The sequence below is a fragment of the Rhinoderma darwinii genome, chromosome 1 (assembly GCF_050947455.1).
Source record: "Rhinoderma darwinii isolate aRhiDar2 chromosome 1, aRhiDar2.hap1, whole genome shotgun sequence".
Lineage (NCBI taxonomy): Eukaryota > Metazoa > Chordata > Amphibia > Anura > Rhinodermatidae > Rhinoderma > Rhinoderma darwinii.
In genome coordinates this window covers 461647635-461674785 of record NC_134687.1, presented here as the reverse complement: position 1 = coordinate 461674785, position 27151 = coordinate 461647635, and the positions used below count along the sequence as shown (strand labels likewise).

At 40.6% G+C, this 27151-nt stretch overlaps 1 protein-coding gene across 6 annotated transcripts in view; it reads left to right on the top strand.

Moving 5' to 3' along the window:
- LOC142657678 (E1A-binding protein p400-like) overlaps positions 1 to 27151 on the top strand; it is a 164213-nt gene that overhangs the window by 120802 nt on the left and 16260 nt on the right. For 5 of the 6 annotated variants that reach the window (XM_075832966.1, XM_075832984.1, XM_075832993.1 and 2 more), the window contains 7 exons: positions 2643 to 2808; positions 2965 to 3116; positions 7581 to 7766; positions 7863 to 8028; positions 12277 to 12401; positions 23754 to 23903; positions 25031 to 25108. In XM_075832966.1, coding sequence (XP_075689081.1) covers positions 2643 to 2808; positions 2965 to 3116; positions 7581 to 7766; positions 7863 to 8028; positions 12277 to 12401; positions 23754 to 23903; positions 25031 to 25108 — 1023 coding nt within the window. The remainder of the gene's footprint in view (positions 1 to 2642; positions 2809 to 2964; positions 3117 to 7580; positions 7767 to 7862; positions 8029 to 12276; positions 12402 to 23753; positions 23904 to 25030; positions 25109 to 27151) is intronic. The other variant, XM_075832975.1, reaches the window with a different exon arrangement.

Here is a 27151-nt window from a genome sequence, read left to right as displayed (position 1 = left end):
CTTATTTTAAAAGAGTTGTAGGAGTTTTATTGTTTGTTTAACCTTTTCCCGACCACCCCACGTAGATTAACGGGCTGCAGCACTGGTCCTTGTGCCTGCAGCCCGTTAATCTACGTGTGCTCTTAACAGAGCACACAGGCACTTCCCTATGCCCGGCATCAACCAGTACAGACTGCTACTAGCAGCCTTAGTACTGGGGGAAAACATCGGGGCGGATCACAGCGGTGATACGAACCGATTAACCCCTTAAATGCGGCAGTCAATAGCGACTGCCACATTTAAGTTGCTATAGCAACATCGGCACCCCGCTACGCGATTGCGGGGGCCGATTGTTGCGGGGGGGGGGGCAATTGCTATGGCAACCGGAAGCATAGCAAAGGCTTCCAGTCTGCCATCTATGGAAGGCGATTTAGGTCCTGCCTCCGGCAGGACCTAATATGCCTCTTGTCAGTGTGAAACTGACAGGTATAATGCCCTGCAATACATAAGTTTTGCAGGGTATTATAACCACGATCCAGCAATTGGAGCTTCAAGTCCCATGTGGGACTAAAAAAAAAAAGTTACAAAAAAAATCTACAAAAGTAAAATGTCAAAATAATAAAATTTAAAAATCGCCCTTTTTCCCTTATAAAGTCCTTTTATTAGAAAAAAATGACAAAACTATGCATTATTGGTATCGCCGCGTCCATAACGGCCTGAACTAAAAAATATAATGTCATTTATCCCTCACGGTGACCGCCATAAAAAAATAATTAAAAAAATTATACCGGAATCGCTATTTTTAATCACTTCAGCTCCCAAATAATTGCATAAATGGGGATCAAAAAGTCGCATGCACCCAAAAATTGTACCAATAAAAACTAGTTTGTTCTGCAAAAAACAAGCCCTCACACAACTTTCCTGATAGAAAAATAAAAAAGTTGTGGCTCTTAGAATATGGCGACACAAAAACGAAATCATTTTTTAAAAACAGTGATTTTATCGTGCAAACACCGTAAAACATAAAAAACCTATATACATATGGTATCGCCGTAATCGCATCAACCCACAGAATAAATTAAATGTCATTTATAGCGCACAGCGAACACCGTAAACAAAAAAGAATAAAAAACAATAGAAGTTTTGACGGCTTAATTACACTAAATTCACCAAAAAACTTATGGGATCAAAATGCTCAATTTGTAATTTCCCAAATGGGGTCACTTCTGGGGGGTGTCCACTGTTTTGGTCTCTCAGGGGCTTTGCAAATGCAACATGACACCCGAAAACCAATTGAGTAAACTTGGGCTCCAAAAGCCAAATAGCGCTCCTTCCATTCTGAGCCCCGCTGTGTGTCCAAACAGCCGTTTATGACCACATATGGGGTATTCCTGTAATCAGGAGAAATTGCTTTCCAAATTTTGGGGCGCTTTTTCTTTATTCCTTAGAAATTATCAATTTTTACAAAGTTTTATTGGAAAAAAATTTAGATTTTCATTTTTACGGACGAATTCCCCTAAATTCAGCAAAAAACCTGTGAGGTTAAAATCCTCACTATACCCCTTGAGGGGGTGTAGTTTGCCAAATGGTGTCTTTTTGGGGGTGTTTCCACTGTTTTGGCACCACAAGACCTCTTCAAACCTGACATGGTGCCTAAAATATATTCTAATAAAAAGGAGGCCCCAAGATCCTCTAGGTGCGCCATTGCTTCTGAGGTCTGTGTTTCAGTCCATTACCACATGTGGGATATTTCTAAAAACGTCAGTATCTGGGCAATAAATATTGAGTTGTGTTTCTTTGGTAAAACCTTCTGTATTACAAAAAAAAAATGGATTAAAATGGATTTTCCGACCAAAAAAAATTTTTTGTAAATTTCCCCTCTACTTTGCTTTAATTCCTGTGACACACCTAAAGGGTTAAAAAAAACTTTCTAAATCCTGTATTGAATACTTTGAGGGGTGCAGTTTTTAAAATTGGGTGACTAATGGGGGTTCCTAATATATAAGGCCCTCAAAGCCACTTCAGAACTGAACTTGTACCTATAAAAATAGGTTTTGGAAATTTTCTTGAAAATGAGAGAAATTGCTGCTAAAGTTCTAAGCCTTGTAACGTTCTAGAAAAAAAAAGGATGTTCAAAAAATGATGCCGACATATGGGAAATGTTAATTAGTAACTATTGTGTGTGGTATTACTGTCTGTTTTACAAGCAGATACGTTTACATTTAGAAAAATGCTAATTTTTGCAAATTTTCTCTAAAGTTTGGTGATTTTCAGAAACAAATACTGAATTTATTCATCAAATTTTTCTACTAATATAAAGTACAATGTGTCACGAGAAAACAATCTCAGAATCGCTTGGATAGGTAAAAGCATTCCCAAGTTATTACCACATAAAGTGACACGTCAGATTTGAAAAAATCATCTGTGTCTACAAGGCCAAAACAGGCTGTGTCCTGAAGGGGTTAATGGTCGGTCAATAAAGCACTGAACACCAATTCGCCTGCTCCCTGAAAGTGTTATGGCAGCAGAGACTGAAGTGCAGCAACACTGTCTGACAGGTTATAAAAATAAACAGGTGTTTGTTGTAGGACAACCCCTTTGCATGTTCACTAGTAAGTTTTGTGTTGAGTTTTACACAAGTTTGCTTATTTTATTTTTTTCAGACGGGAGGTCAAGTGGTTCAGCAAAGAACAGTGACTGCTCCCACAGAGATGGTGACATTAGCAACCAGTCCAGGTGTTCGAGCTGTGACTGCAGGGACAGTTGTCTCATCTAACCTTACCCCAGTTCAAACACAGGCCAGAGCCATTGTCAGCCAGGTGACAACAGGTAATTTTTACTTTTTGTTTCATGTCGATGTAAACAGACCTGGTCAAATCTGTTTCTGCAGCAGTATTCATAACCTGGGAATTACAAGGTGTGTTTTTTTTAACTCTTTCCAAATTCCATAATGCTCTTTAATTTTCATCCTCTTTACTTTATCAGCCACCACCTCTGGGGTTCAACTGGCAAGCAAAGCAATCACCCCTGCACAATTCCAGCTGCTCCGGCAACAGGCAGCACACCAAGTCCAGGTGTCTCAGATACAGGCCCAGGCATCCCCAGGGCAAATCAAGGCTGTTACCAAGATCTCTCAGGTGAGCTGTCAAACATGCAAACAGACTTCTAACAAATATAGCAATGTATAATGACAAAAATAAAGACCATGCACCCTGCTGTAAGTTTATTCATAAAGGGACATACAAGAACTATCCAGACCTTCATTGACTACACTGAAGCTTTGAGACCTAATGCATTTCACCTCTATCTCACACTTATTCCATTTCTGTCTGCACTGCTCTGTGCTACATCTGGGCTAAGGTGATAGATATAATACATACAATGACTTCAATAACGCAGCTTGAATATAGAACCTATCCAGTTTTTGCTAACTCTAAGGCATCCCATCCCATCTGTCTTTTCCTCAATGCTGTGCTGTACTGGATTTGTTGCGTTTCGTCTTCGATAGTGTATTCTTTAATGTTTGTATTACTTTAAGGGACAGAGAAAAAAAAGAAACTGTCGATTGTCTACTATATTTTCTATTGTGAGTTAAACAGATATACTAGTGTGCATGGAACGACCCTTAATTTAAAAAAAAAATTCTGTACCTCCTACTCCAAATTTATTTTCTTTGATTTGTCTATAAAAGTTGAAAATTTAAATGTATGGGGACCCCACCTGTTTGGAAATTTGAGGTTCCCTGACCCCTGTTTTGCAAGTCAAGGAGGCTGCAGGGGATGAATGAAAAGGTTCCTGTGCACCTTAGACTTTCACTTTAAAAATGGGATTCACGGGATCCTCACCTATCTGACATTTATGACCATATCTGACATGTATTACCATACATGTCTAAGGTTGGAACCGTCATGTAAATTAATATAAAAAAAAAACTGCAGATAGAAATTTGGCTTTGAATAAACGCCAATTCTATAACTGGGGATGCTTTGCCTTTTGTTATAAATCACTAGGTTTTTATCACAGAGCAAAATATATTTATTTCATTCTCTCAGCGTTTTTCTTAACAACTTCATATTGTTTCCTCTCCTTGTCACCTTCCATATACTTGAGCTGGAGCTTTGTAAATCACTTATTTGGCTGTTTGTGACAGTCCTGTTCAAGTATATGGAGAGGGAGAGTGCATGTTCGTTCTGCTCTCTAGCTGAGTGGGGAGGCCCGTCATTCTTGGCAACAGTGGGTGTCCCAGAGGTCTGGTCCCACCATTCCTACTTTTTATAAACTGAGTTTAGAGAAGTAAAAAAATGTGTTGTCATGGGACATTATTTATTTATTTTTAGTTAAACAATTAGTGTACAGGTGATTAAACATTGTTCTAATTTTTTTAATTTTTTTCACGAGTCAGGAAATATTATCAATTAGATTCTAATTTATAATATTTCCCAGTGCTGATCACTAGATGGAGCAATTCCCAAAATTGCAGCATTGCATGTGGTAAAGCAACCACATTGCTTTATGCTGCAAAATTTGAGAAAACTCACTCGCTCACTGCGGTCAAACCTCCTACACTGTGTGTCGCCATTTTTTGAGCTAACACACAGTGTAGTAGGTTAACATACACTAGTAAACACACAGTAAAACACGTACATACACAGAAATAACTTACCTGCTCCAGTCGCCTCCGGTCCGTCCGCCCCGTCTGCTACGTCTGCTACCGCCGCTCCAAGTGCACAAGTCCGGAAGCCGCGACCGGAAGTAGTAATCTTACTGTCCGACCGCGACTTCCGGACGGCGCACAGTTCAACTTGGACTGTGTGGGAGCGGCACATGCGCCGTTCCCACACAGACAGCGTACAGCATAGTGGATGGAACGGGCCACGTTCGCATTCACTATGGGACTGTAGCTGCCGTATTCCATGTCTGTATGTGTCGTTAATCGACACATACAGAAATGGAAAAAAAAATGGCAGCCCCCATAGGGAAGAAAAAGTTACAAAATAAAAAAAAGTAAAACAAACACACAAATAAATATAAAAGTTTTTAATAAAACACTAAAATCAAACTGATGTAAAAAAAATTTTTTTTCGTGACACTGTTCCTTTAAAGTGATGCTTAACCGAAAATCTATTTTGCTTACTTGCAGACTTTAGTTTCCTTCAATGATATTGCTAAGGCCTCATGCACACGACCGTATTTTTTCCCACCCGTAAATACTGGCGTAAATACGGGTCCGGTGTCACACGTATTCCACCCGTTTTGCACCAGTATTTACGAACCCGTGCCCGTAAATATGGGTCCGGTGTCACCCGTATTCCACCCGTATTTACGGGCACGTTTTTGGCGGCAAAATAGCACTGCACTAATCGGCAGCCCCTTCTCTCTATCAGTGCAGGATAGAGAGAAGGGACAGCCTTTTCTGTAATAAAAGTTAAAGAAATTCATACTTACCCGGCCGTTGCCTTGGTGACGCGTCCCTCTCTTCACATCCAGCCCGACATCCCTGGATGACACGGCAGTCCATGTGACCGCTGCAGCCTGTGATTGACCTGTGATTGGCTGCAGCGGTCACATGGCCTGAAACGTCATCCAGGACGTCGGGCCGGATGTCGAGAGGGACGCGTCACCAAGGCAACGGGCGGGAGACCGGACTGGAGGAAGCAGGAAGTTGTCGGTAAGTATGAACGTCTTTTATTTTTATTTTTTACAGGTTTATACTGATCGGTAGTCACTGTCCAGGGTGCTGAAAGAGTTACTGCCGATCAGTTAACTCTTTCAGCTCCCTGGACAGTGACTATTTACTGACGTCGCTTAGCAACGCTGCCGTAATGACGGGTGCACACATGTAGCCACCCGTCATTACGAGAGCTCCATAGACTTCTATGGACTGTCCGTGCCGTTATTACGGCCAGAAATAGGACATGTTCTATCTTTTTCAACGGCACGGGCACCTTCCCGTGAGAAAATGGGAAGGCACCCGTCGCCAATAGAAGTCTATGAGCCCGTTATTACGGGTCGTAATTACGACCCGTAATAACGGGAGTTTTTACGGTCGTGTGCATGAGGCCTAAGGGGGAAGTTCAGAAAATTCCAGTGGTCTTATCTATTGGAACATTTACATACATTTTATCAGCTGTTTAGGAAGTTTTTCCATTTTGAACTTTGTATTTTGTTTTGTGCTCTGCTTCAAACAAATGTTCAAATTCTGAGCTGAGTTATTGGAAAGGGTGTTGGCACTCCACGGTCTTATTAGCTGGATGTTCGAGCTACACTATATGGACAAAGGTATTGAGACACCTACATGTTACACCTACAGGAGCTTTTGATATCCCATTCTAAATCCATAGGCATTAATATGGAGCTGGTCCTCCCTTTGCAGCTAAAACCGCCTCCGCTCTTCTGGGAAGGCTGTCTACAAGATTTTGTAGTGTCTGTGGTAATTTTTGCCCATTCATACAGAAGAGTATTGCCGAGGTCAAACACTGTTGATGGACCAGAGGGCCTGGCTCGCAAACTACGTTTTAGTTAATCCCAAAGGTGTTTATTGGGGTTGAGGTCAGGGCTTTGTGCGGGCCAGTCAAGTTCTCCTACATCAAACTCCCCTAACGATGACTTTATTGACCTTGCTTTGTGCACTGGGGCACTGTCATGCTGGAACGGAGAATGGCCTTCCCCAAACTGTTCCCAGAAAGTTGGAAGCATATAATTGTCCAAAATGTCTTGGCTTGCTGGAGTATTAAGCTTTCCCTTCACTGAAACTAAGGGGTTTAGGCAAACCCCTGAAAAACAACCTCATATCATTATCCCCACACACCAAACTTTACATCTGGCACAATGCAGTCAGGCAGGTAATGTTATCCTGGTATTTGTCAAACCCAGACTTGTCCATCCGAATGCCAGATAGAGAATCGTGATTGGTCACTCCACAGCATGCGTTTCCACTGCTCCAGGCTTGCATGCAGCTGCTCTCATGGAAACCCATGCCATGAAGCTCCCGCCACACAGTTTTTGTGCTGATAATAATTGCAGAGTTCCAAACCTCCTCTAGCATTGAGTCAGCAGAGCATTGGCGACATTTATGTACTATGTGCCTCAGCACTCGGTGCCCCGGCTCTGAAGCTTTACATGATCTGCCACTTCATGGCTGACGTGCTGTGGTTCCTAAACACTTCCACTATACAATAATACCACTCACAGTTGATCGTGGAATATCTAGGAGTGATAAAATATTATGAACTGACTTGTTACAACGATGGCATCTTATTACAGTACCACGCTGGAATTCAGTGAGCTCTTTAGAATGACCCATTCTTTCACAAGTGTCTGTACAGGCAGACTGCATGGCTAGGTGCTGGATATTATATACCTGTGGAAATGGGACTGAATGAAACACCTGAATTCAATGATTAAGAGGGGTGTCCCAATACTTTTGTCTATATACTGTTTTTCTCTGCTCTGGGGAATTGAACTCTCACTAAAATCAATGGATGCCATTGGGTGCTCAGCAATGTTACTATTCTGTCCAAACAGTACAAAATCTGTTTAATTAATTTTTTTCCCCCATTGATTATACAAGCTAATTTTCCTTATATATTTTTATACTCCAGGAACAGCTTCTGAAGCTTCAGAAACAGAAGCTTCAGCTACCACATCAGGTGTCTCAGACAGCAACGTTGGCTGGCTCCACGACACAAGTACAGGTTCAAGCACAGCAAACACAGCAGCTGGCAACTGTAACTGCGTCGCGCGCTGGAGCTGTTCTCACCGGAGCTACTGTGACAAACCTACGCCTGGTAAGACTAAAAGTAAATGTATATTAGGCAATACATATTGAACTATGTTTAAGGTTTTCTCAGTATGTTTAACTTTTTGCCCTTTTTAATCCTAAGTTGCAAGCTCAAGGACAGATTCAAACTCAGCCAGGGCAAACAGCACAAGTTGCTTTGGCCAAGCCACCGGTGGTATCTGCTGTTGTTTCATCTGGAGGTGTCACTACCCTACCGGTAACCGTAGCAGGGATTAGCGTTTCTATCAATCAACCCCATAAAGCAGCAGGTAAATATAATGGGAAGAATACATAGTAAAACACGATTTACCATTTTACATTTGCGTGACAGAACCAGTATTACTTGTTTATACTGTATAAGAGAGTATACTCAAATCTCTTTATAGTCCCCAAGAAAGATGTTTCCATTGGGCCCATTTTTTAGATTTAAAAGACTGTTTTGTGTGCACCTGCAGGTTCCAGATGGAATCCTTGCAGTCGGTAGTCTCCATGTCCTATGGTTGAGAATTCCTGTCTCATCGACATACGCATTCGCTTATCTACACATTCCCATTGCGTAATCTCACCAGTGTTTCCTTCAATTTGCTGTCGATTCACATAATATTCAGTTTGTGGCCCTTCCATTTGGGCTCGCTACAATCATTGATCTTCTTTGTTCCAGGCGAATTGCCCTAATCCCTCACCTAGACAATATGTTCGTGAAGGGCCCCCTGGCAGAATGGCATTGGCGTTCAAAGGCTGTTCTCCATGCCCAATTCTCCCACTGATACAAATCTCCCGTGGCTCTGGACAAAAAGATCCTCCATCCACCGGGTGTACGCAAGGGAGCTACAGTGGTGGGAATAGACTCCAGCAATAAATCCAGGGTCAGCCTTTTCTTCATCTAAGGTGGCTGATCTTATCTGTGAATGCCAGTCTTTCAGAATGGGGAGAAATAATAGTTGATAGACCTTGTATAGCATTACGGTGTGGTGTGCTAAAGAGGTGCTTTCGTAATCTCTAATAGTCAAAGTGTATGTTTTTCAGGACTTCGTGCACTAACACTAACCCCGGTACCCACCACCACCAGGGGTGCCGGGAAGAGCCAGGTACGATCCAGTACCTGACCATCTGAAGTGATGGTCAGTTACTGGGGCGGCCGCAGGCTGGTATTAGGCTGGGAAAGCCCAAAAACAATGGGCCTTCCCATTCTGGTAATTTTAGGCTGCTGCTGCTGCTTTATTGGCTGGTTATGAAAAATGGGGGGGATCCCACGTCTGTGTTTTATTTAAAAAAAAAACAACCCCTATTTTTCATAGCCAGCTAGATACAATAAAGCAGCTGCAGCCTAGCATTACCAGGATGGGAAGGGCCATTGTTTTTAGCCTTTCTCAGGCTAATAATACCATCCAGCAGCTGGCCCAGTACCCAACTGTCACTTCAGATGGTCAGGTACTGGATTGTACCCGGCTCTTTCTGGCACCCCTGATGGCGGTGGGTATTGGGGTAATAACGGAGGGCTTAGTGTTGGCCTCCTCACCGGCTAACACTAAGCCCCGCCTTAGTATTGGATGCTGTCTATCAGACAACCGCCATTACTGAGGCAGTAGTAATGAAGTTTTAAAAAAAAAAACACCTACGCAAAAAAATATTTTATTGAAATAAAAGCCCCCCACACAACCCTCGTTAACCATTTTATTGAAAATAAAAACGCTGTCATCAAAGTAGTCTTCAAATCCGACGTATTCCAACAACTAAACCTGTAAAAAAAAAACAAAACACAGTAACGCTAATAACTAAAAAAGCAAAACTATTATTATACTTACCTACCTGGGTCTTTGACCGTAAACTAAGCAGTGATTGTCATTGGTTAGATTATATCACATGGTCCCAGGTTACCTCAGTTCATTGGCCTACTTTTCATTGGCCTACTTTTCATTGGCCTACTTTTCATTGGCCTACTTTTCGTTGGCCTACTTTTCGTTGGCCTACTTTTCGTTGGCCTACTTTTCGTTGGCCTACTTTTCGTTGGCCTACTTTTCGTTGGCCTACTTTTCTTGGCCTACTTTTCATTGGCCTACTTTAAAAATTAGGACGGTATACTGAGGTAACTGGCATGGCATTTTTTGCTCCAGTCTGGCAGGGGGGCTGCTGCAGGAGTGTATTCTTTTTTTTAGAAAAATAACAAACTGACCTGATCAATAATAGGGGAATGGGCCCCAGTGTTCATGGGGGGGGGGGGATGTTAATGGGGTAGCACTGAGCATTTATTTTAGGGTATATCCACACATCGCGTCCACACTGCGGATTTTACGCAACTGATTTCATTGCGAAAAATCCGCAGCGTAATACAGTAGCAGCAGAGTGGAGGAGATTTTGACTAAACTCATCCACACGCTGAATAAAAAACCCACTGAAAAGACATTCATAAATTGACTTGCGGTGCGTTTTTTTAATCTGCAGCATGTCAATTTATGCTGCGGGATCGCTGGTTTTGTGTTGCAGGTTTTCCCTGTTGAATTCACTGGGGAGGTAAAACCCGTAGCGATTTTTGATGTGGAAAAGCTGCATTATCAGGGGCGTCAGCCCTAAAAGTGCCTAGACCTAGGGCTGTACAACTCCAAATACGGCCCTGGCAATGAATGTTAGTACATTTTGTACCGTGTTAGTAAAGTGTTCTTGCTTTTACCCCAATTTGCAATTAATCTGGTATGCCATTGTTTTTAATAGAAATAACTGAATAACGGTAAATAATTCACATAAGGGTTCGTTCACACACACAGCGTTTTTAGGAAAGTGGTTTTGTTTTTGTTTTTAAAGACGCTGTGGCCAGATGTTTCTGTAAGTTAACCCCTTAGTGACCACTAATACGCCTTTTCACGTGATTCACTAATGGGCTTTAGGCTAGGCTGACGCCTTTTCACGTCAGCCTAGTCTAAGTCCTGCACGGGTCTCACATGCAGGCAGGAGCCGGGGCTCTGCTGTCTGATGACAGCTGAGCTCCTGCTCCAACGCCCGCGATCGAAGTTTACTTCGATCGCGGCCGTTTAACCCGTTAAATGCCGCCGTCAATAGCGACCGCGGCATTTAACTTTGTTTACAGAGGGCGTGCGCTCCCTCTGTCACCCATCGGCGGCCCGCGAATGCAATCGCGGGTCTCCGATGGGGTGTCATGGCAGCCGGGGGACTGATAAAAGCCCCCAGGTCTGCCCTGGACATATGCCTGTTAGGACGCGCCGGAGGCACGTCCTAACAGATTGCCTGTCAGATTTACACTGACAGGCAATAATGCTCTGGTAAACGAAGTATACCAGAGCATTATAGCAGCGATCGGAACATCGCACAGTAAAGTCCCCTAGTGGGACTAATAAAATCAGTCATCAAAGTGAAATAAAGATTATTAATAAAAAGTACAGTAAAAAAATTAATAAAACCATTTTTTTCCATAAAAAGTGGTTTTATTTAGTAAAAGTGTAAAAAAAAAAAAAAGGTACAAATATGTGGTATCGCCGCGACCGTAATGACTCCATTAATAAAGTTAATATGTAATTTAAACCGCAAAGTGAACACCGTAAAAAAAAAACGCAAAAAACCATGGCGAAATTGCAATTTTTTTCCATTGCCCCCCAAAAAAGTCATAATAAAAATGAATCAATAAGTCCCATGTACCCCAAAACAGTACCATTCAAACCTACGTCTTGTCCCGCAGAAAACAAGCCCAAAAAATCACTACATTGATGGAAAAATAAAAAAATTACGGCTCTTGGAAAGCAACGATGCAAAAGCAAATAATTTTAGTTCAAAAGTGTTTTTATTGTGCAAAAGTCGTAAAACCTAAAAAAACCTCCACATATGTGGTATCGCCGTGATCGTACCGACCCATAGAATAAAGGTAACGTGTTATTTACGCTGCATAGTGAACGGCGTCAATTTAAAAACGCATAGAACAATGGCGGAATTTCAGTTTTTTTTATAATCCCCCCCCAAAAAGGTTAATAAAAGTTAATATAAAAATTATATGTACCCAAAAATGGTGCCATTAAAAAGCACAACTAATCCCGCAAAAAACAAATCCTCATACAGCTATGCAGACGAAAAAATAAAAAGGTTATAGCTCTTTGAATGCGACTATAGAAAAACGAATAAAATAGCTTGGTCATTAAGGCCTAAAATGGGCTGGTCACTAAGGGGTTAATAGGTAGATATGAAATGCACTACAGTGTTTTGTTTTGTTTTATTTTTGGCTATCGTTTTTTGAGCCAGTGGCATATTTTTGCAATGGCGGCAAGGTAATGGTTTGGTATTTTTTTTCAGGCGTTTTCTCATAGGCTTCTTTATAGCAAGAAAAAAAAACCAGCCTGAAAAAACACGTCTAGAATGTAACTACAAAAAATGCCACCTTCATGGCGTTTTTTACAAGCCAAAATAAAAAAAAGGGCACAAAAAACATGCGAATGAAGCCTTCAGTGCTTTTTTTTTTTTTTTTTCTTCTTCTTTTTTTTATTAATATGTTTTAATGTATTTTTTTTTTTTTTTAGGGGGGCAGACTGTCATGGCCCAGCCATTGCATATGCAGCCATTATTGAAATTAAAACATCATACTACACAACCCCAGCAACAGCAGAAGACTCTACAGGCACAGACCACATTGGGTCATCAGAAGGTAAGCATCCTATCAAATAACCCCATTACGACCAGCCATTGGGTATGCACGTCATAGGGGGAGGGGGTTGTATGGAGCGCTGAGCCCGCGCCATACGCTGTGGGTGTCCATTGTATATTCGAGCTGACCCGTCGTGTGTGATCGCAGGGTGCTAATGGTTGTTATGGCAGCCTGGGTTCCTAATAAAAGCCCTCAGGTTTGCCAACTTTGTGCTCCTATTAACCCCTTAACGACCAAGGACGAAAATGTACGTCATGGTCGGCTGCTAGTTCCCGCACCATGACGTACATTTTCGTCCGCATTTCAAACTGTCACTCTGTGTAAACACAGAGTGACAGACCCGCGCTGACAGCTGTCCTAGACAGCTGAGACATCAGTCTTGCCGGTCAGCGGACCATCGCCGCTGATTTCGGCAGTTAACCCCTTAAGTGCGGCGACGGATTGCCGTCGCCGCATTTAAGTGGTTTGAAGCACATCAGCAGCCCCCACGAAGTGATCGTGGGGGCTACCGATGCTTGTCACGGCAATCGGAGGTCAGATAATGACCTCCGGGTTGCCATGCACGGAAGCCTCGGAGGAACAGCCTCCGGCCGTTCCTCCTCTGCTTCCTGTCAGTGTGACAGTCACGTCACAATGACAGTTAGAGTACATCACACTACGTGTGTAGTGTAATGTACTCTAGCAGCGATCAAAGCTGCAAGACTAAGTGTCCCCTAGTGGGACAAGTTAAAAAAGTAAAAAAAAGTAATAAAAATGTTTTAAAAAAAGTGTAAAAATAAAAGTTATAAGTTCTATAAACACAATGCTTTTTTTCCTATAATAAGACTTTTATTATAGAAAAAAAATGAACACGTTAAAAAAGTACACATATCTGGTATCACCGCGTTCGTAACGAACCCAACTATAAAACTATAATGTTGTTTTTCCCGCACGATGAACACCCCAAAAAAAATCAATAAAAAACTACGACAATCGCAATTTTTTGGGTCACCACCGCTCCCTAAATAAAGAATAAAAAGTGATCAAAAAGTCGCATGTACCCGAAAATAGTACCAATAAAAACTTCTATCCGTCCCGCAAAAAACAAGCCCTTACACAGCTTTTTTGACTAAAAAATTACGGCTCTCAGAATATGGTGACACAGAATTTTTTTTTTTTATAAATAAGTCATTTTACTGCGCAAACGCTAAAAAAAAGGACCAAACCTATATACATATGGTATCGCCGTAATCGTACCAACCTGCAGAATAAAGTAAAAATGTCATTTATAGCGTACGGTGAGCGCCGCAAAAAGAAAACCTAAAAAAACGGTGTCAGAATTCCTGTTTTTTGCTCAGGATTGCAAAAAAATTGAATAAAAAGTGATCAAAAAAAATCGCATGTACCCCAAAATGGTACCAATGAAAACTACAGATTGTCCCGCAACAAATAAGCCCTCACACCACTCTATTGATGGAAAAATAAAAAAGTTATGGCTCTTGGAAAGCGGGGAGTGAAAATCTAAAATATGAAAGCAAAAAATGGATCAGTCCTGAAAGGGTTAATTCATTTCTAATGAAAAAACGTATGACCACATGTGGGGTATTTCCGTACTCGGGAGAAATTGCTTTATAAAAAAATGGTTGTTTTTTTCCTCCTTTATCCCTTGTGAAAATGAGAAAATGCAACATTTTAGTGGAAAAAATTTTGATATTAATTTTCGCGCCCTAATTCTAATAAACTCTGCAAAAGACCCGTGGGGTGTAAATGCTCACTATACCCCTAGAAAAATTCCTTGAAGGTTTTTCCAAAATGGGGTCACTTTTGGTGGGTTTCCACTGTTTTGGTCCCTCCAGTGCATTGCAAATGCGACATGGCACCGAAAACCATTCCAGCAAAATCATAAATCCAAATGGCGCTCCTTCCCTTCTGAGCCCTGCTGTGGGTCCAAACAGCAGTTTATTACCACATATGGGGTATTGTCGTAATCGGGAGACATTGCTTTACAAATGTTGGGGTGCATTTTCTTCGTTATTCCTTGTAAATAATAAAAATTTCTATGTTGTTTCAGAAAAAAAGTACATTTTAATTCTTACAGACTAATTTCAATATATTTAGCGAAAAACCTGTGTGGTCAAAATGCTAACTATACCCCTAGATAAATACCTTAAGGGGTCTAGTTTTCGAAATGGAGTCGTTTATGGGGAGTTTCTATCGTTCTGGCAGCTCAAAGCCTCTCCAAATGTACATTGGGGCCTAAAACATTTTCAAGCAAAATATGAGTCCTGAAAGCCTCCGGGTGTTCCCTTCCTTTGGCGCCCTGCCGTGTGTCCAGGCAGCGCATTAGGGCCACAATGTGGGTATTTTTGAAAACAGGAGAAAGAGGGTGATAGATTTTGGGGTGTGTTTCTTCATTTTCATGGTCGCTTTACAAAGAAATCGGTCTTCAAACAAATACTTTTATGAAAAAAGTGAAATTATTATTTTTTTCACCTGATATGCATTAAATTTAGCAAAGAACTGTGGGGTCAAAATAATTACTATACCCCTAAATAAATACCTTATGGGGTCTAGTTTTCTAAATGGGGTCGTTTATGGGGAGTTTCTATCGTTCTGGCAGCTCAAAGCCTCTCCAAATGTACAGTGGGGCCTAAAACATTTTCAAGCAAAATATGAGTCCTGAAAGCCTCCGGGTGCTCCCTTCATTTTGGGTCCTGCCGTGTGTCCAGGCAGCGCATTAGGGTCACAATGGGGGCATTTTTGAAAACAGGAGAGAGAGGGTGATAGATTTTGTGGTGTGTTTCTTCATTCTCATGGTCGCTTTACAAAGAAATTGGTCTTCAAACTGATACTTTTATGAAAAAAAGTGAAATTATTTTTTTTTTCACCTGCTATGTATTAAATTTAGCAAAAAACTGTGGGGTCAAAATACTTACTATACCCTTAGGTAAATACCTTAAGGGGTCTAGTTTTCTAAATGGGGTCATTTGTGGGGGTTTCCATCACTCTGAGACCTATGAGCCTCTGAAAACCTGGCTTGGTGCCGGAAAACAAAATGTACTTCAAAATTTATAAAATTATTATTCAATTTGTAAGTCCTCTAAATTGCTGAAAATTTATTTTATTTTTTCAAAAGTGCTGCCAAAATGGAGTAAAGAGATAGAAATATATATTTAATTAAAAAAATTGTACAGTATGTGTGTACATATGTGACATATTGCAGTTAAAAATAGGGGAAAATGGTAATTTTTACAAAATTTCTTCCATTTTTCTATTTTTTAATTAATTTCCGCAAATCGTATCAGTCTACTTTTACCACTAAAATAAAGTACAACATGTGACGAAAAAACAATGTCAGAATTACTTGGATATTCAAAACTTTCACAGAGTTATTCTCTGATAAAGTCAGACATACCAGATTTGACAAATCTGGCTTGGTCATTAAGGTACAAACATGCCCGGTCATTAAGGGGTTAAGTCAGAGGCAGGCTTAATAGAAGCCGATAAAAAAAACACAATATACTGCAATGCATAAGTATTGCAGTGTATTGTGAAAGCAATCCAACGATGGCTGTTTCAAGACCCCTTTGAGGACTAATGAAAAAAATATATATATACTAAAAAATTTTTGTACATAAATAAACTCAAAATCTTTTCCCATTTTTCCCCAGAAGTTGGATCGACCAAAAACATAATTGTTTTAGCTGCGTCCGTAAAAGTCTGAACTATTACAAAAAACATTATTTAACGCTGTAAAAAAAAGAAACTAAAAAAGCCATCATTTGTTTTTTTGGTCACCTAGTCTCCAACAAAAATAATTAAATAGTCGTACCAAAATGGTATCCATAAAAAATACAGCTTGCACCATAAAATGCAAGCCTTCACACTGCTCCCTTGACATGAAAAAAAAGTTCTGACACAAACCAACATTTTTTTTTTTTTTTAACATCATAAAAATATCTATAAATTTGGTATCGCTGTAATCATATTGACCTGCAGAATAAAGTTCACACATCATTTTATGTTCAATATGTTTTTATTGGAGAATCTGGAAAGAGGCACAAACAATTCAGTCAATACGCATGTCTCAGCTCGCAGGCCGGCAAACACATCATTTTAACCACAGGGTGAACGCTGTAGAAACTAAACCCAAAATACAATGGGGAAATTACGTTTTGTTTTTTCATTCAACCCCACAAATAATATTATTAAAGTTCCTCAGTACTTTATATGATACATTAAACAGTGCCACTAAAAAACACAACTTGTCGCTCATACGGCTATGTCAATAGAAAAATAAAAAAAATGATGGCTCTTGGAAGGTGAAGAGGGAAAAACTAAAATGAAGAAATTTAAATTGGCTGGTCATTAAAGGGTTAACTCTGTAAGACTGAAATCACATATGCAGTTTTAGATGCTGTTTGTCCCGAAAAACAGCTGAAAAATGGGTAGCGGAACGCCTCCAAACATCTGCCCATTGATTTCAATGGGAAGAATGGCGTTCTGTTCCGACAGGGCGTTTTTTACGCGGCCGTTTTTCAAAACGGCCTTGTAAAAAAACGGCTGCGAAAAATAAGTGCATGTCACTTCTTCAGCCGTTTTTGGAGCCATTTTTCATAGACTCTATAGAAAAACAGCTCCAAAAACGCGACTGATTAAAAAACGTCTGAAAATCAGGAGCGGTTTTCCCTCAAACAGCTCCGTATTTTGGGTAGTTTTTTATTTTGTGTGTGCACATACCCCTAGGCTGAATTTTTTCATGCAGTTTTTAAAGCAATTTTTGGTGCGTTTTTTGAGCCAACCACCAGGAGTGGATACAAAAGAGGAAGGTATAAGTTTTAGTAATAGAACTTTTTGTATATAATTTCCATTATTTTTGGATCTATTCCTGGCTTTGGCTAAAATAATGATGTCAAATTTTGTGCTCTTAAAGGGGTTTTCGACGTTCTGACAACTGATGACCTAAGTATATGATTGATGTGGGTCTGACACCCGGACCCCGCGCGACCAGCTGCTGCGGCTGCCTCCGGGCATAGGACGATATTGCTGGAAGCAGTTGGCTCCAGTCAACGAATAGCGGCCGAGCTGCAGTACTGCAGCTCTGCTCCTACTCAAGTGAATAGAAGCAGAGCCGTAGTTCTGCCGAAAGGCTGCTATGCTGGGGTCGGAGCCATCTGCTTCCGGCTCCAACTACTGCATACCGTTCACAACATCCAGTGCCCGTAGGCAGCCGGATCATCTGATCGGTGCGGGGTCCGTGTGTCTGACCCGCACCGATCATATACTGTTGACCTATCCGGTGGATAGGTCATCAGTTGTCAGAACGTGGAAAACCCCTTTAGGGTCTATGCGTATTACGTGCGGTTTTGCCAGAAATTTCATCTACACGGTGCATATTTTGTCTGCACGTAACTTGACCTGTGGTGCGCATTTTAAAATCCTCAGCATGTCAATTTATCTTGCGTTTCCGCTTGCCAATTGTATCTAGTTTAAAAGAAAAATGCACCAAAATACGCAGCATAAAAACACATCTATTTCCGCATCACAATGTAAATCCACATCAAAAACCGCACCAGTAGGTGCTATGTTAGCTTAGGTATTCAGTGCGTATACCTCCGGTTTTGATGCGTATTTTAGGGCTTTATAGAGATACTGATTTCATTTTCCAGCAGGACTTGGCACCTGCCCACACTGCCAAAAGTACCAATACCTGGAGTAATAACCACAGTATCACTGCGCTTGATTGGCCAGCAAACTCACCTGACCTAAACCCCATAGAGAATCTATTGTCAAGAGGAAGACGAGACACCAGACCCAACAATGCAGACGAGCTGAAAGCCGCTATCAAAGCAACCTGGGCTTCCATACCACCTCAACAGTGCCACAGGCTGATAGTCTCCATGCCGTGCCGCATTGATGCAGTAATTCATGAAAAGGAGCCCCGGCCAAGTATTGAGGGCATATAATGTACATCAGTAGGCCAACATTTCGGTATTAAAAATAATTTTTGAAATTGGGCTTATTTAATGTTCTATTTTTTTGAGACACTAAATTTTGGGTTTTCATTAACTGTTAGCCATAATCATCAACATTAAAAGAAAAAAAAAATGCTGGAAATAAATCACTCTGTGTGTAATAAATCTATAGAATATAGGAGTTTCACTTTTTGAATTGAATTACTGAAATAAATTGTTTTTGATTGATCTAATTCATCGAGGTGCGTGTGTGTGTGCGTGTGTGTGTGTGTGTGTAAGAAACAAGCAGCACTTCGTAGCTGTATAGGTTGGTGCCATGCAAACCTGATCCAAACGGTCTGATAGACATATGAAGAAATGACCGCAGCACTCCAAGAGATTGATGTAAAAAAAATATTTGGTTTATTGTTCCATGTTTCACAAAATAAGCTACGTTTCAGTCCTCTCACATGACCTTTTTCAAGCTCAAAAAGGTCATGTGAGAGGACTGAAACGTAGCTTATTTTTTTGAAACTTGTAACAATAAACCACATTTTTGTTTGACATCAATCTCTTGGAGTGCTGCGGTCATTTCTTCATATGTATGTGTGTGTGTGTGTATATATATGTGTATATATATATATATATATAATGTATATAGCCTTTTCAGAACCGATTGCTGTTTCCCTGCTGATTAACCCCTTAAAAGCCACGTTCAATAGCGATCGCGGCTTTTTAGGGGTTAAGCTGCCATCGTCGGCCTGCTACACGATAGCGGCCGGCGATGGTGGCTATGGCAACCGGGCGCCTAACAATGGCGCCATTGTTAGGCGTCCGGTTGCCATAGCCACCATCGCCGGCCGCTATCGTGTAGCAGGCCGACGATGGCAGCTTAACCACTATGCAATCATAAAGTGAAATATATCAGATTTCAAAAATGGGCTCTGAGCCCTAAGGCCAAAACAAGGCTGCGTCCTTAAAGAGGCTCTGTCACCAGATTTTGCAACCCCTATCTGCTATTGCAGCAGATAGGCGCTGCAATGTAGATTACAGTAACGTTTTTATTTTTAAAAAACGACCATTTTTGGCCAAGTTATGACCATTTTTGTAGTTATGCAAATGAGGCTTGCAAAAGTCCAAGTGGGTGTGTTTAAAAGTACAAGTCCAAGTGGGTGTGTATTATGTGCGTACATCGGGGCGTTTTTAATACTTTCACTAGCTGGGCGCTCTGATGAGAAGTAACATCCTCTTCTCTTCAGAACGCCCAGCTTGTGACAGTGCAGATCTGTGACGTCACTCACAGGTCCTGCATCGTGACGGCCACATCGGCACCAGAGGCTACAGCTGATTCTGCAGCAGCATCAGCGTTTGCAGGTAAGTCGATCTTACCTGCAAACGCTGATGCTGCTGCAGAATCAGCTGTAGCCTCTGGTGCCGATGTGGCCGTCACGATGCAGGACCTGTGAGTGACGTCACAGGTCTGCACTGTCAGAAGCTGGGCGTTCTGAAGAGAAGAGGATGTTACTTCTCATCAGAGCGCCCAGCTAGTACAAGTATTAAAAACGCCCCGATGTACGCACATAATACACACCCACTTGGACTTGTACTTTTAAACACACCCACTTGGACTTTTGCAAGCCTCATTTGCATAACTACAAAAATGGTCATAACTTGGCCAAAAATGCTCGTTTTTTAAAAATAAAAACGTTACTGTAATCTACATTGCAGCGCCTATCTGCTGCAATAGCAGATATTGGTTGCAAAATCTGGTGACAGAGCCTCTTTAAGGGGTTAAAAAGAGGTTTTGGAAAATTTCTTAAAAAAATGAGAAATTGCTGCTAAAGTTATTAGCCTTGTAACGTCCTAGAAAAATAAATAAATGTGCAAAAAAATTATGTCAACATCAATTAAATGTATAATAAATGTTCACGATCAACTACATTGTGTGGTATGACGGTCTTACAAGCAGAATAATTGAAATTGAGAAAATTGCTAATTTTTCGATATTTTCAGTAAATATTGCATTCTTTAATGAATAGTCACAAAGCGTAATGCCCAAAAATTACCATCAATATATAGTACATTGTTTGTTTTTTCATTAATGTCAGAATCCCTTGGATACGGAAATGTATTTTAACCCCTATCCGCACCAGGACGTAACTGTACGTCGTTGCAGGAAGTTACTTCCCGCACGAGGACGTACAGTTACTGAGTTAATCCCGGTGCACACTGTCGGCGACAGTGTGCACCGGGAACCAGGAGGTCAGCTGTCGCCGACAGCTGACACTCCCCTCTTGCCGGCCAGCGGTCCTTTGCCGCTGATTTCGGCGCATTAACCCCTTAAATTCGGCGATCGGGTGCAATCGCCGAATTTTAGGGGTTTCTAACATATCGGCAGACCCCCGTCCGAAATCGCGGGGTCTGCCGATAGTTAGTATGGCAAACGGAAGCCAAACAATGGCTTCCGGGTCTGCCATGGACAGAAGCCCATCAGGACCAACCTTCGGCTGGTCCTGATAGGCTTCCTGTCAGAGTGACAGAAAGTCACTGTGCCGTTCCCGATGCACACTGTCGGCGACAGTGTGCATCGGGAACTTGGAGATCAGCTGTCCCCGACAGCTGACACTCTCCAGTGTTGCCGATCAGCGGCTCATCGCCGCTGATTTCGGCAATTAACCCGTTACATGCGGGGCTCGATTGCGATCTCCGCATGTAGCGGGTTTGTAGCGCATCAGCAGCCCCCATGCAATCGTGGGGGCTTCTGATGCTTGTGATGGCACCTGGGGGCCAGACAACGGCCCCCAGGTCTGCCACGTATGTCAGCCTATGAGGATCAGCCTCTGCTGATCCTCGTAGACCAACTGTCAGAGTGACTGTGACGTCACACTGACAGTTGGAATACATTACACTACCTAGGTAGTATAATGTATTCTAGCAGCGATCAGAGCTGCAGGTCAAAAAAAGAAAGTGTAAAAAGTAAAAAAAAAAGTTAATAAACAAAAATATAAAGTGTAAAAAGTAAAAAAAGTTAATAAAAATGTTTTATAAAAGTGTAAAAATAAAAGGTTTTGTTTTCCTATAATAAGTCATTTATTATAGGGAAAAAATGAAAACGTTAAAAAAAAGTACACATATTTGGTATGGCCGCGTTCGTAACGACCCAATCTATGAAACTATAATGTTAATTTTTCCGCACGGTGAACGCCGCAAACAAAATAAACTGAAAACGGTCAGCATCGCTATTTTTTGGTCACCACCCCTCCCAAGATATAGAATAAAAAGTGATCAAAAAGTTGCATTTACCCCAAAATGGTACCAATGAAAACTACAACCCGTCCCGCAAAAAACAAGACCTCCCACAGCTTTTTTGACGAAAAAATAAAAAAGTTACGGCTCAGAATAGCGTGTCCCAGAAAATAAATTATTTTATAGAAACTTCATTTTATTGTGCAAACGCTGCAAAACTTAAAAAAAACTATACACATATGGTATCGGCGTAATCGTACCGACCGGCAGAATAAATTAAAATGTAATTTATTGCGCACGGTGAACGCTGTAATAAATAAAGAATTTAAAGCGCCAAAATCGCTGTTTTTTGGTCACCCTAGCTCTAAAAAAGATCCTGAGGGGCCAATATGCTCACTATACCCCTAGAAAAATTCCTTGAGGGGTGTAGATTCCAAAATAGGGTGACTTTTGGGGGGTTTCCACTGTTTTGGTCCCTCCGGGGCGTTGCAAACCCGACATGGCACTGAAAACCAATCCAGCAAAATCTGCTTCAAAAAATCCAAAAGGCGCTCCCTCCCTTCTGAGCCCTGCTGTGGGTCCAAACATCAGTTTACGACCACATATGGGGTATTGCCGTAATCGGGAGAAATTGCTTTACAAATGTTGGGCGGCTTTTTCTCCTTTATTCCTTGTAAAAATGAAAAAATTCTATGTTTCCACAGAAAAATAGGTGATTTTCATCTTCACAGACTAATTCCACTAAAGTCTGCAAAAAAACTGTGGGGTCAAAATGCTAACTATACCCCTAGAAAAATGCCTTGAGGGGTGTAGTTTCCAAAATGGGGTCACTTTGGGGGGGTTTCGGCTGTTTAGGTACCACAAGACCTCCTCAAACCTGACATGGTGCCTAAAATATATTCCTAAAAAAAGGAGGCCCCGAAATCCACTAGGTGCTCCTTTGCTTCTGAGGCCTGTGTTTCAGTCCATTACCATACTAGGGCCACATGTTGGATATTTCTAAAATCTGCAGAATCTGGGCAATAAATATTGAGTTGCGTTTCTCTGGTAAAACCTTCTATGTTACAGATTTTTTTTTATTACAAATGAATTTCGGCAAAAAAAATGAAATTTGTAAATTTCACCTCTACTTTGCCTTAATTCCTGTGAAACGCCTAAAGGGTTAAAATATTTTCTGAATGTGGTTTTGAATACCTTGAGGGGTACAGTTTTCAAAATGGGGTGATTTATGGGGACTTTCTAATATATAAGGCCCTCAAAGCAACTTCAGAACTGAACTGGTCCCTGAAAAAATAGCCTTTTGAAATTTTATTGAAAATATGAGAAATTGCTGCTAAAGTTCTAAGCCTCGTAACGTCCTCGAAAAATAAAAGTACGTGAAAAAAAATGATGCAAACATAAAGTAGACATATAGGAAATGGTAACTAGTAACTATTTTGTGTGGTATTACTATCTGTTTCACAAGCAAATACATTTAAGTTTAGAAAAATGCAAATTTTTGCAAATTTTTGCTAAAATTTGAAGTTTTTCACAAATAAATATTGAATTTATCGACCAAATTTTTTCACTAACATAAAGTACAATATGTCACGAGAAAACAATCTCAGAATCGCTTGGATAGGTAAAAGCATTCCGGAGTTATTACCACATAAAGTGACACATGTCAGATTTGAAAAAATAGGCTGTGTCCACAAGGCCAAAACAGGCTGTGTCCTAAAGGGGTTAAAGTTATTACCACATAAAGTTACTCATGTCAGATTTGAAAAATGGGGCTCTGGCAAAAACTGTCAATGACGGCAAGGGGTTAATGGCACCATTTTTTTTTTTTTTTAAAGTGGGTAAATATGCTTTCTTTTTGGACCCTTTAACATGAAAGTATTTTGGTTAGTGTTTTGCAGCCTATTTGTAAACCAAAACTAGGCCTGGATTAAAAACATGCAAGTCTTTCTTTCCATTATGTTTTTTTTCTGTGTAGGTTCCACTCTTTTCATTTTGGCTTACAAATGCTGATGCAAAATACTGCTGTGTGAAAGACTTTTGACTTGTGCCCAGAAAAACTAACAAGCGAGATGATGTACTGATTATGCTAAAATAAAAAATAATTTTGCATTTTTGAATGGCAGTTATGCTGATCTCTTCCTGTCTGCTTTTTCCCTGGGCTTTTAATGCTCAGCCTTACCTTTCCCTTCAGATAACTACTCCTCAAGTGTCTTCTGCATCACAGCAGCAAAAAGTCACCTACACAAACCAACCAGCAATTAAAACTCAGTTTCTGACCACGTCCTTAACTCAGGCACAGAAGGCACCTGGAACTCAAATACAGGTAAACACATTGAAATCATGTGAGAACCACAGGATCTCTGTGCGGGTGAAGTGATGAGATGTTCACTACTTATGTGAGAACCACAGGATCTCTGTGCGGGTGAAGTGATGAGATGTTCACTACTTATGTGAGAACCACAGGATCTCTGTGCGGGTGAAGTGATGAGATGTTCACTACTTATGTGAGAACCACAGGATCTCTGTGCGGGTGAAGTGATGAGATGTTCACTACTTATGTGAGAACCACAGGATCTCTGTGCGGGTGAAGTGATGAGATGTTCACTACTTATGTGAGAACCACAGGATCTCTGTGCGGGTGAAGTGATGAGATGTTCACTACTTATGTGAGAACCACAGGATCTCTGTGCGGGTGAAGTGATGAGATGTTCACTACTTATGTGAGAACCACAGGATCTCTGTGCGGGTGAAGTGATGAGATGTTCACTACTTATGTGAGAACCACAGGATCTCTGTGCGGGTGAAGTGATGAGATGTTCACTACTTATGTGAGAACCACAGGATCTCTGTTTCGGGTGAAGTGATGAGATGTTCACTACTTATGTGAGAACTTGAAATCATGATTACTTTAGCGCCTTTATGCCAGTATATTGTAAGTCAAGTATCAAGGTAAAGTCGAAGTCCCTTTATGGGACAAATGAAAAAAAAAATGCAATGAGATTAGTTTTTTTATTTTTTTTAAATTTCATATACTTTATTTAATAGTGCCTATATACAGTAAAATAATCACCATATATTTGGTGGCTATGTATATGCATGTGTATGTGTTTATATGTGTGTATATTGATTGTGTGTGTGTGTGTGTGTGTGTGTGTGTGTATGTATGTATATAGATATATATATAGATATAGATATATATATTACTGTCTAAAATTTTTGTCTTTTTCTCATTACTATGACTTAATATCACAGTTATAATTTACTACCAAATAATTTTATAGGTGCTGATTGTGAGATAGGAAGTCGTAATTATGACTTTTTAAGTGATGATTAGTTTTAAGATATACAATCCCAACTATATTACATAGGACAGTAAATATGTAGGTGTTTGTTAGTATTTGTTTCCTATAATGTTCATTTTTACAGTGGCCTCCTTATAACTTTTTAAAGGTTGCCAAACTCCCTCAGGTGGTCCAGCAGCAAGCCGCAATTGCTACACTCCAGCAGGTTGTATCGGCATCACAGCAGGTAAGAGAAACTATTTTGTATTCGATAATTATGATTCATCAAATTTACAATATTTCCATTCAAATTCATTGATTGCATTGATTGTCAGTTTGCCTTTCTACAGAGCCATGTTAAATGTAATATTGAGTGTGTGGACTGAAGAACTGATTTGTCATCTTTGTTTGCATGTTGCAGACTGATTTCACTATACAAAAAAATAGTTGCTGTTTTTTATAGGAAGATCTTGCAGAGATCGCTGCTATTTTTTTAGGGACATAGTTACATAGTTAAGGTTGAAAAAAAAAAAAAAGACACCTGTCCATCGAATCCAACCTATAATCCTACCATGATAATTTAGAGGTAGGCAAAAACCCCCGTGAGGCTGATGCAAATTGCCTCATTAGGGGAAAAATTTCTCCCCGACTATATCAGAATAAATCTCTGGATCAATCTCCAGAATCTAGTACCCTTAATGTCTAATATTATATTTTTTAAGGAAGGCATCTCGGCCTTCCTTAAAATTGATCAAAAAAATCAACCATTACAACAATATGTGACAGAGAGTTACGTAATCTCATTGTAAAGAATCCCCGTCTAACTGTGGTGTAACCTTTTCCCCTCGAGACGTAGAGGATTCCCCCTTGTCCTTGTTACAGGCCTAGGTGTAAAAGAAATTAGAAAGATCCCTGTAGTGTCCAATTATATATTTGTACACTGTAATTAGATCGCCCCAGAGCCGTCTTTTTCTAAACTGAATAGACCCAAGTTTGATAACCTTTCTTGGTACTGCAGTCCACCTATTCTCCTAATTTACTTTGTCGTCCTGCTTTGCGTCCGTTATAATTCAGCCATGTCCTTCTTCTATACAGGTGCCCACAATTGTACACAATATTCCATGTGTGGTCTGAATAGGGATTTGTATTGAGGGTAAACTATGTTCTTGTCATGAGCATCTATGCCTCTGTTTTAAATGCCTTGGCAGCAGCTGCCTGGCACTGGTTGCTAAAGTTACTTTTACTGTCCGCGAATATCCCCAAGTCTTTTTCAGTGGCAGTTTTATCCACTGTTTTACTATTGAACGCATAAGTATATAATTTGTTTCCTGGGCCCAAGTGAATAACCTTACATTTGTCCACCTTAAACTTAATTTGCCATTTCACTCCCTACACCTCCAGCTTCCCCAAATCCCTCTGTAGTATTACATTATCCTCCTCTGTATTGATTACTTTACAGAGCTTAACTCCTTAACGCCGAAGGACGGATATATCCGTCCTCAGCAGCTGCTAGTTCGCACAGGAGGACTGATATATCCGTCCTGTGATCGCGCGGGTACTGCCAGTGTACCCACGCGATCAGCGGCAGGAGCACGGCTGTTATACACAGCCTGGCTCCTGCTGCAACTGCCGGAATTGAAGCGCGCTCCGATTCCGGCAGTTTAACCCAAAAAAAAATTACAGTCAAAGTCAAATAAAACTAATTTTTTTGCCCAAAAAGTGGTTTTATTTAGTAAAAGTGTCAAAACAAATAACACATGCACATATATGGTATCCCCGTGATCATAACAACTTGACCAATAAAATGAACACATTAATTAAACCGCCGGATGAACGACGTCCAAAGAAAACGCAAAAAACAACGGCAAAATTCTCTCTTTTCTCCCATTCCCCCCATAAAAAATTAAATAAAAGTTAATCTATAAGTCCCATGTACCCCAAAATAGTACTAATGAAAACTACACATTGGCCCGCAAAAATCAAGCCTACATACGGCCACATCGACGGAAAAATAAAAAAATTACGGCTTTTGGAACGCGGCGATGCAAAAAGAAGTCATTTTTTTCTAAAAGGGTTTTTATTGTGCAAACGTAGGAAAAACACATAAAACCTTTACATATTTAGAATCCCCGTAATCGTGCCGACCGATAGAATGAAGTTAACATGTTATTTACGCTGCATAGTAAACGGCGTAAATTTATAACGTGAAAATTAATGCTGGAATAGCTGCTTATTTTCAATTCTCTCCTAAAATAAAGTTAATAAAAGTTAATCAATATATTATAAGCAT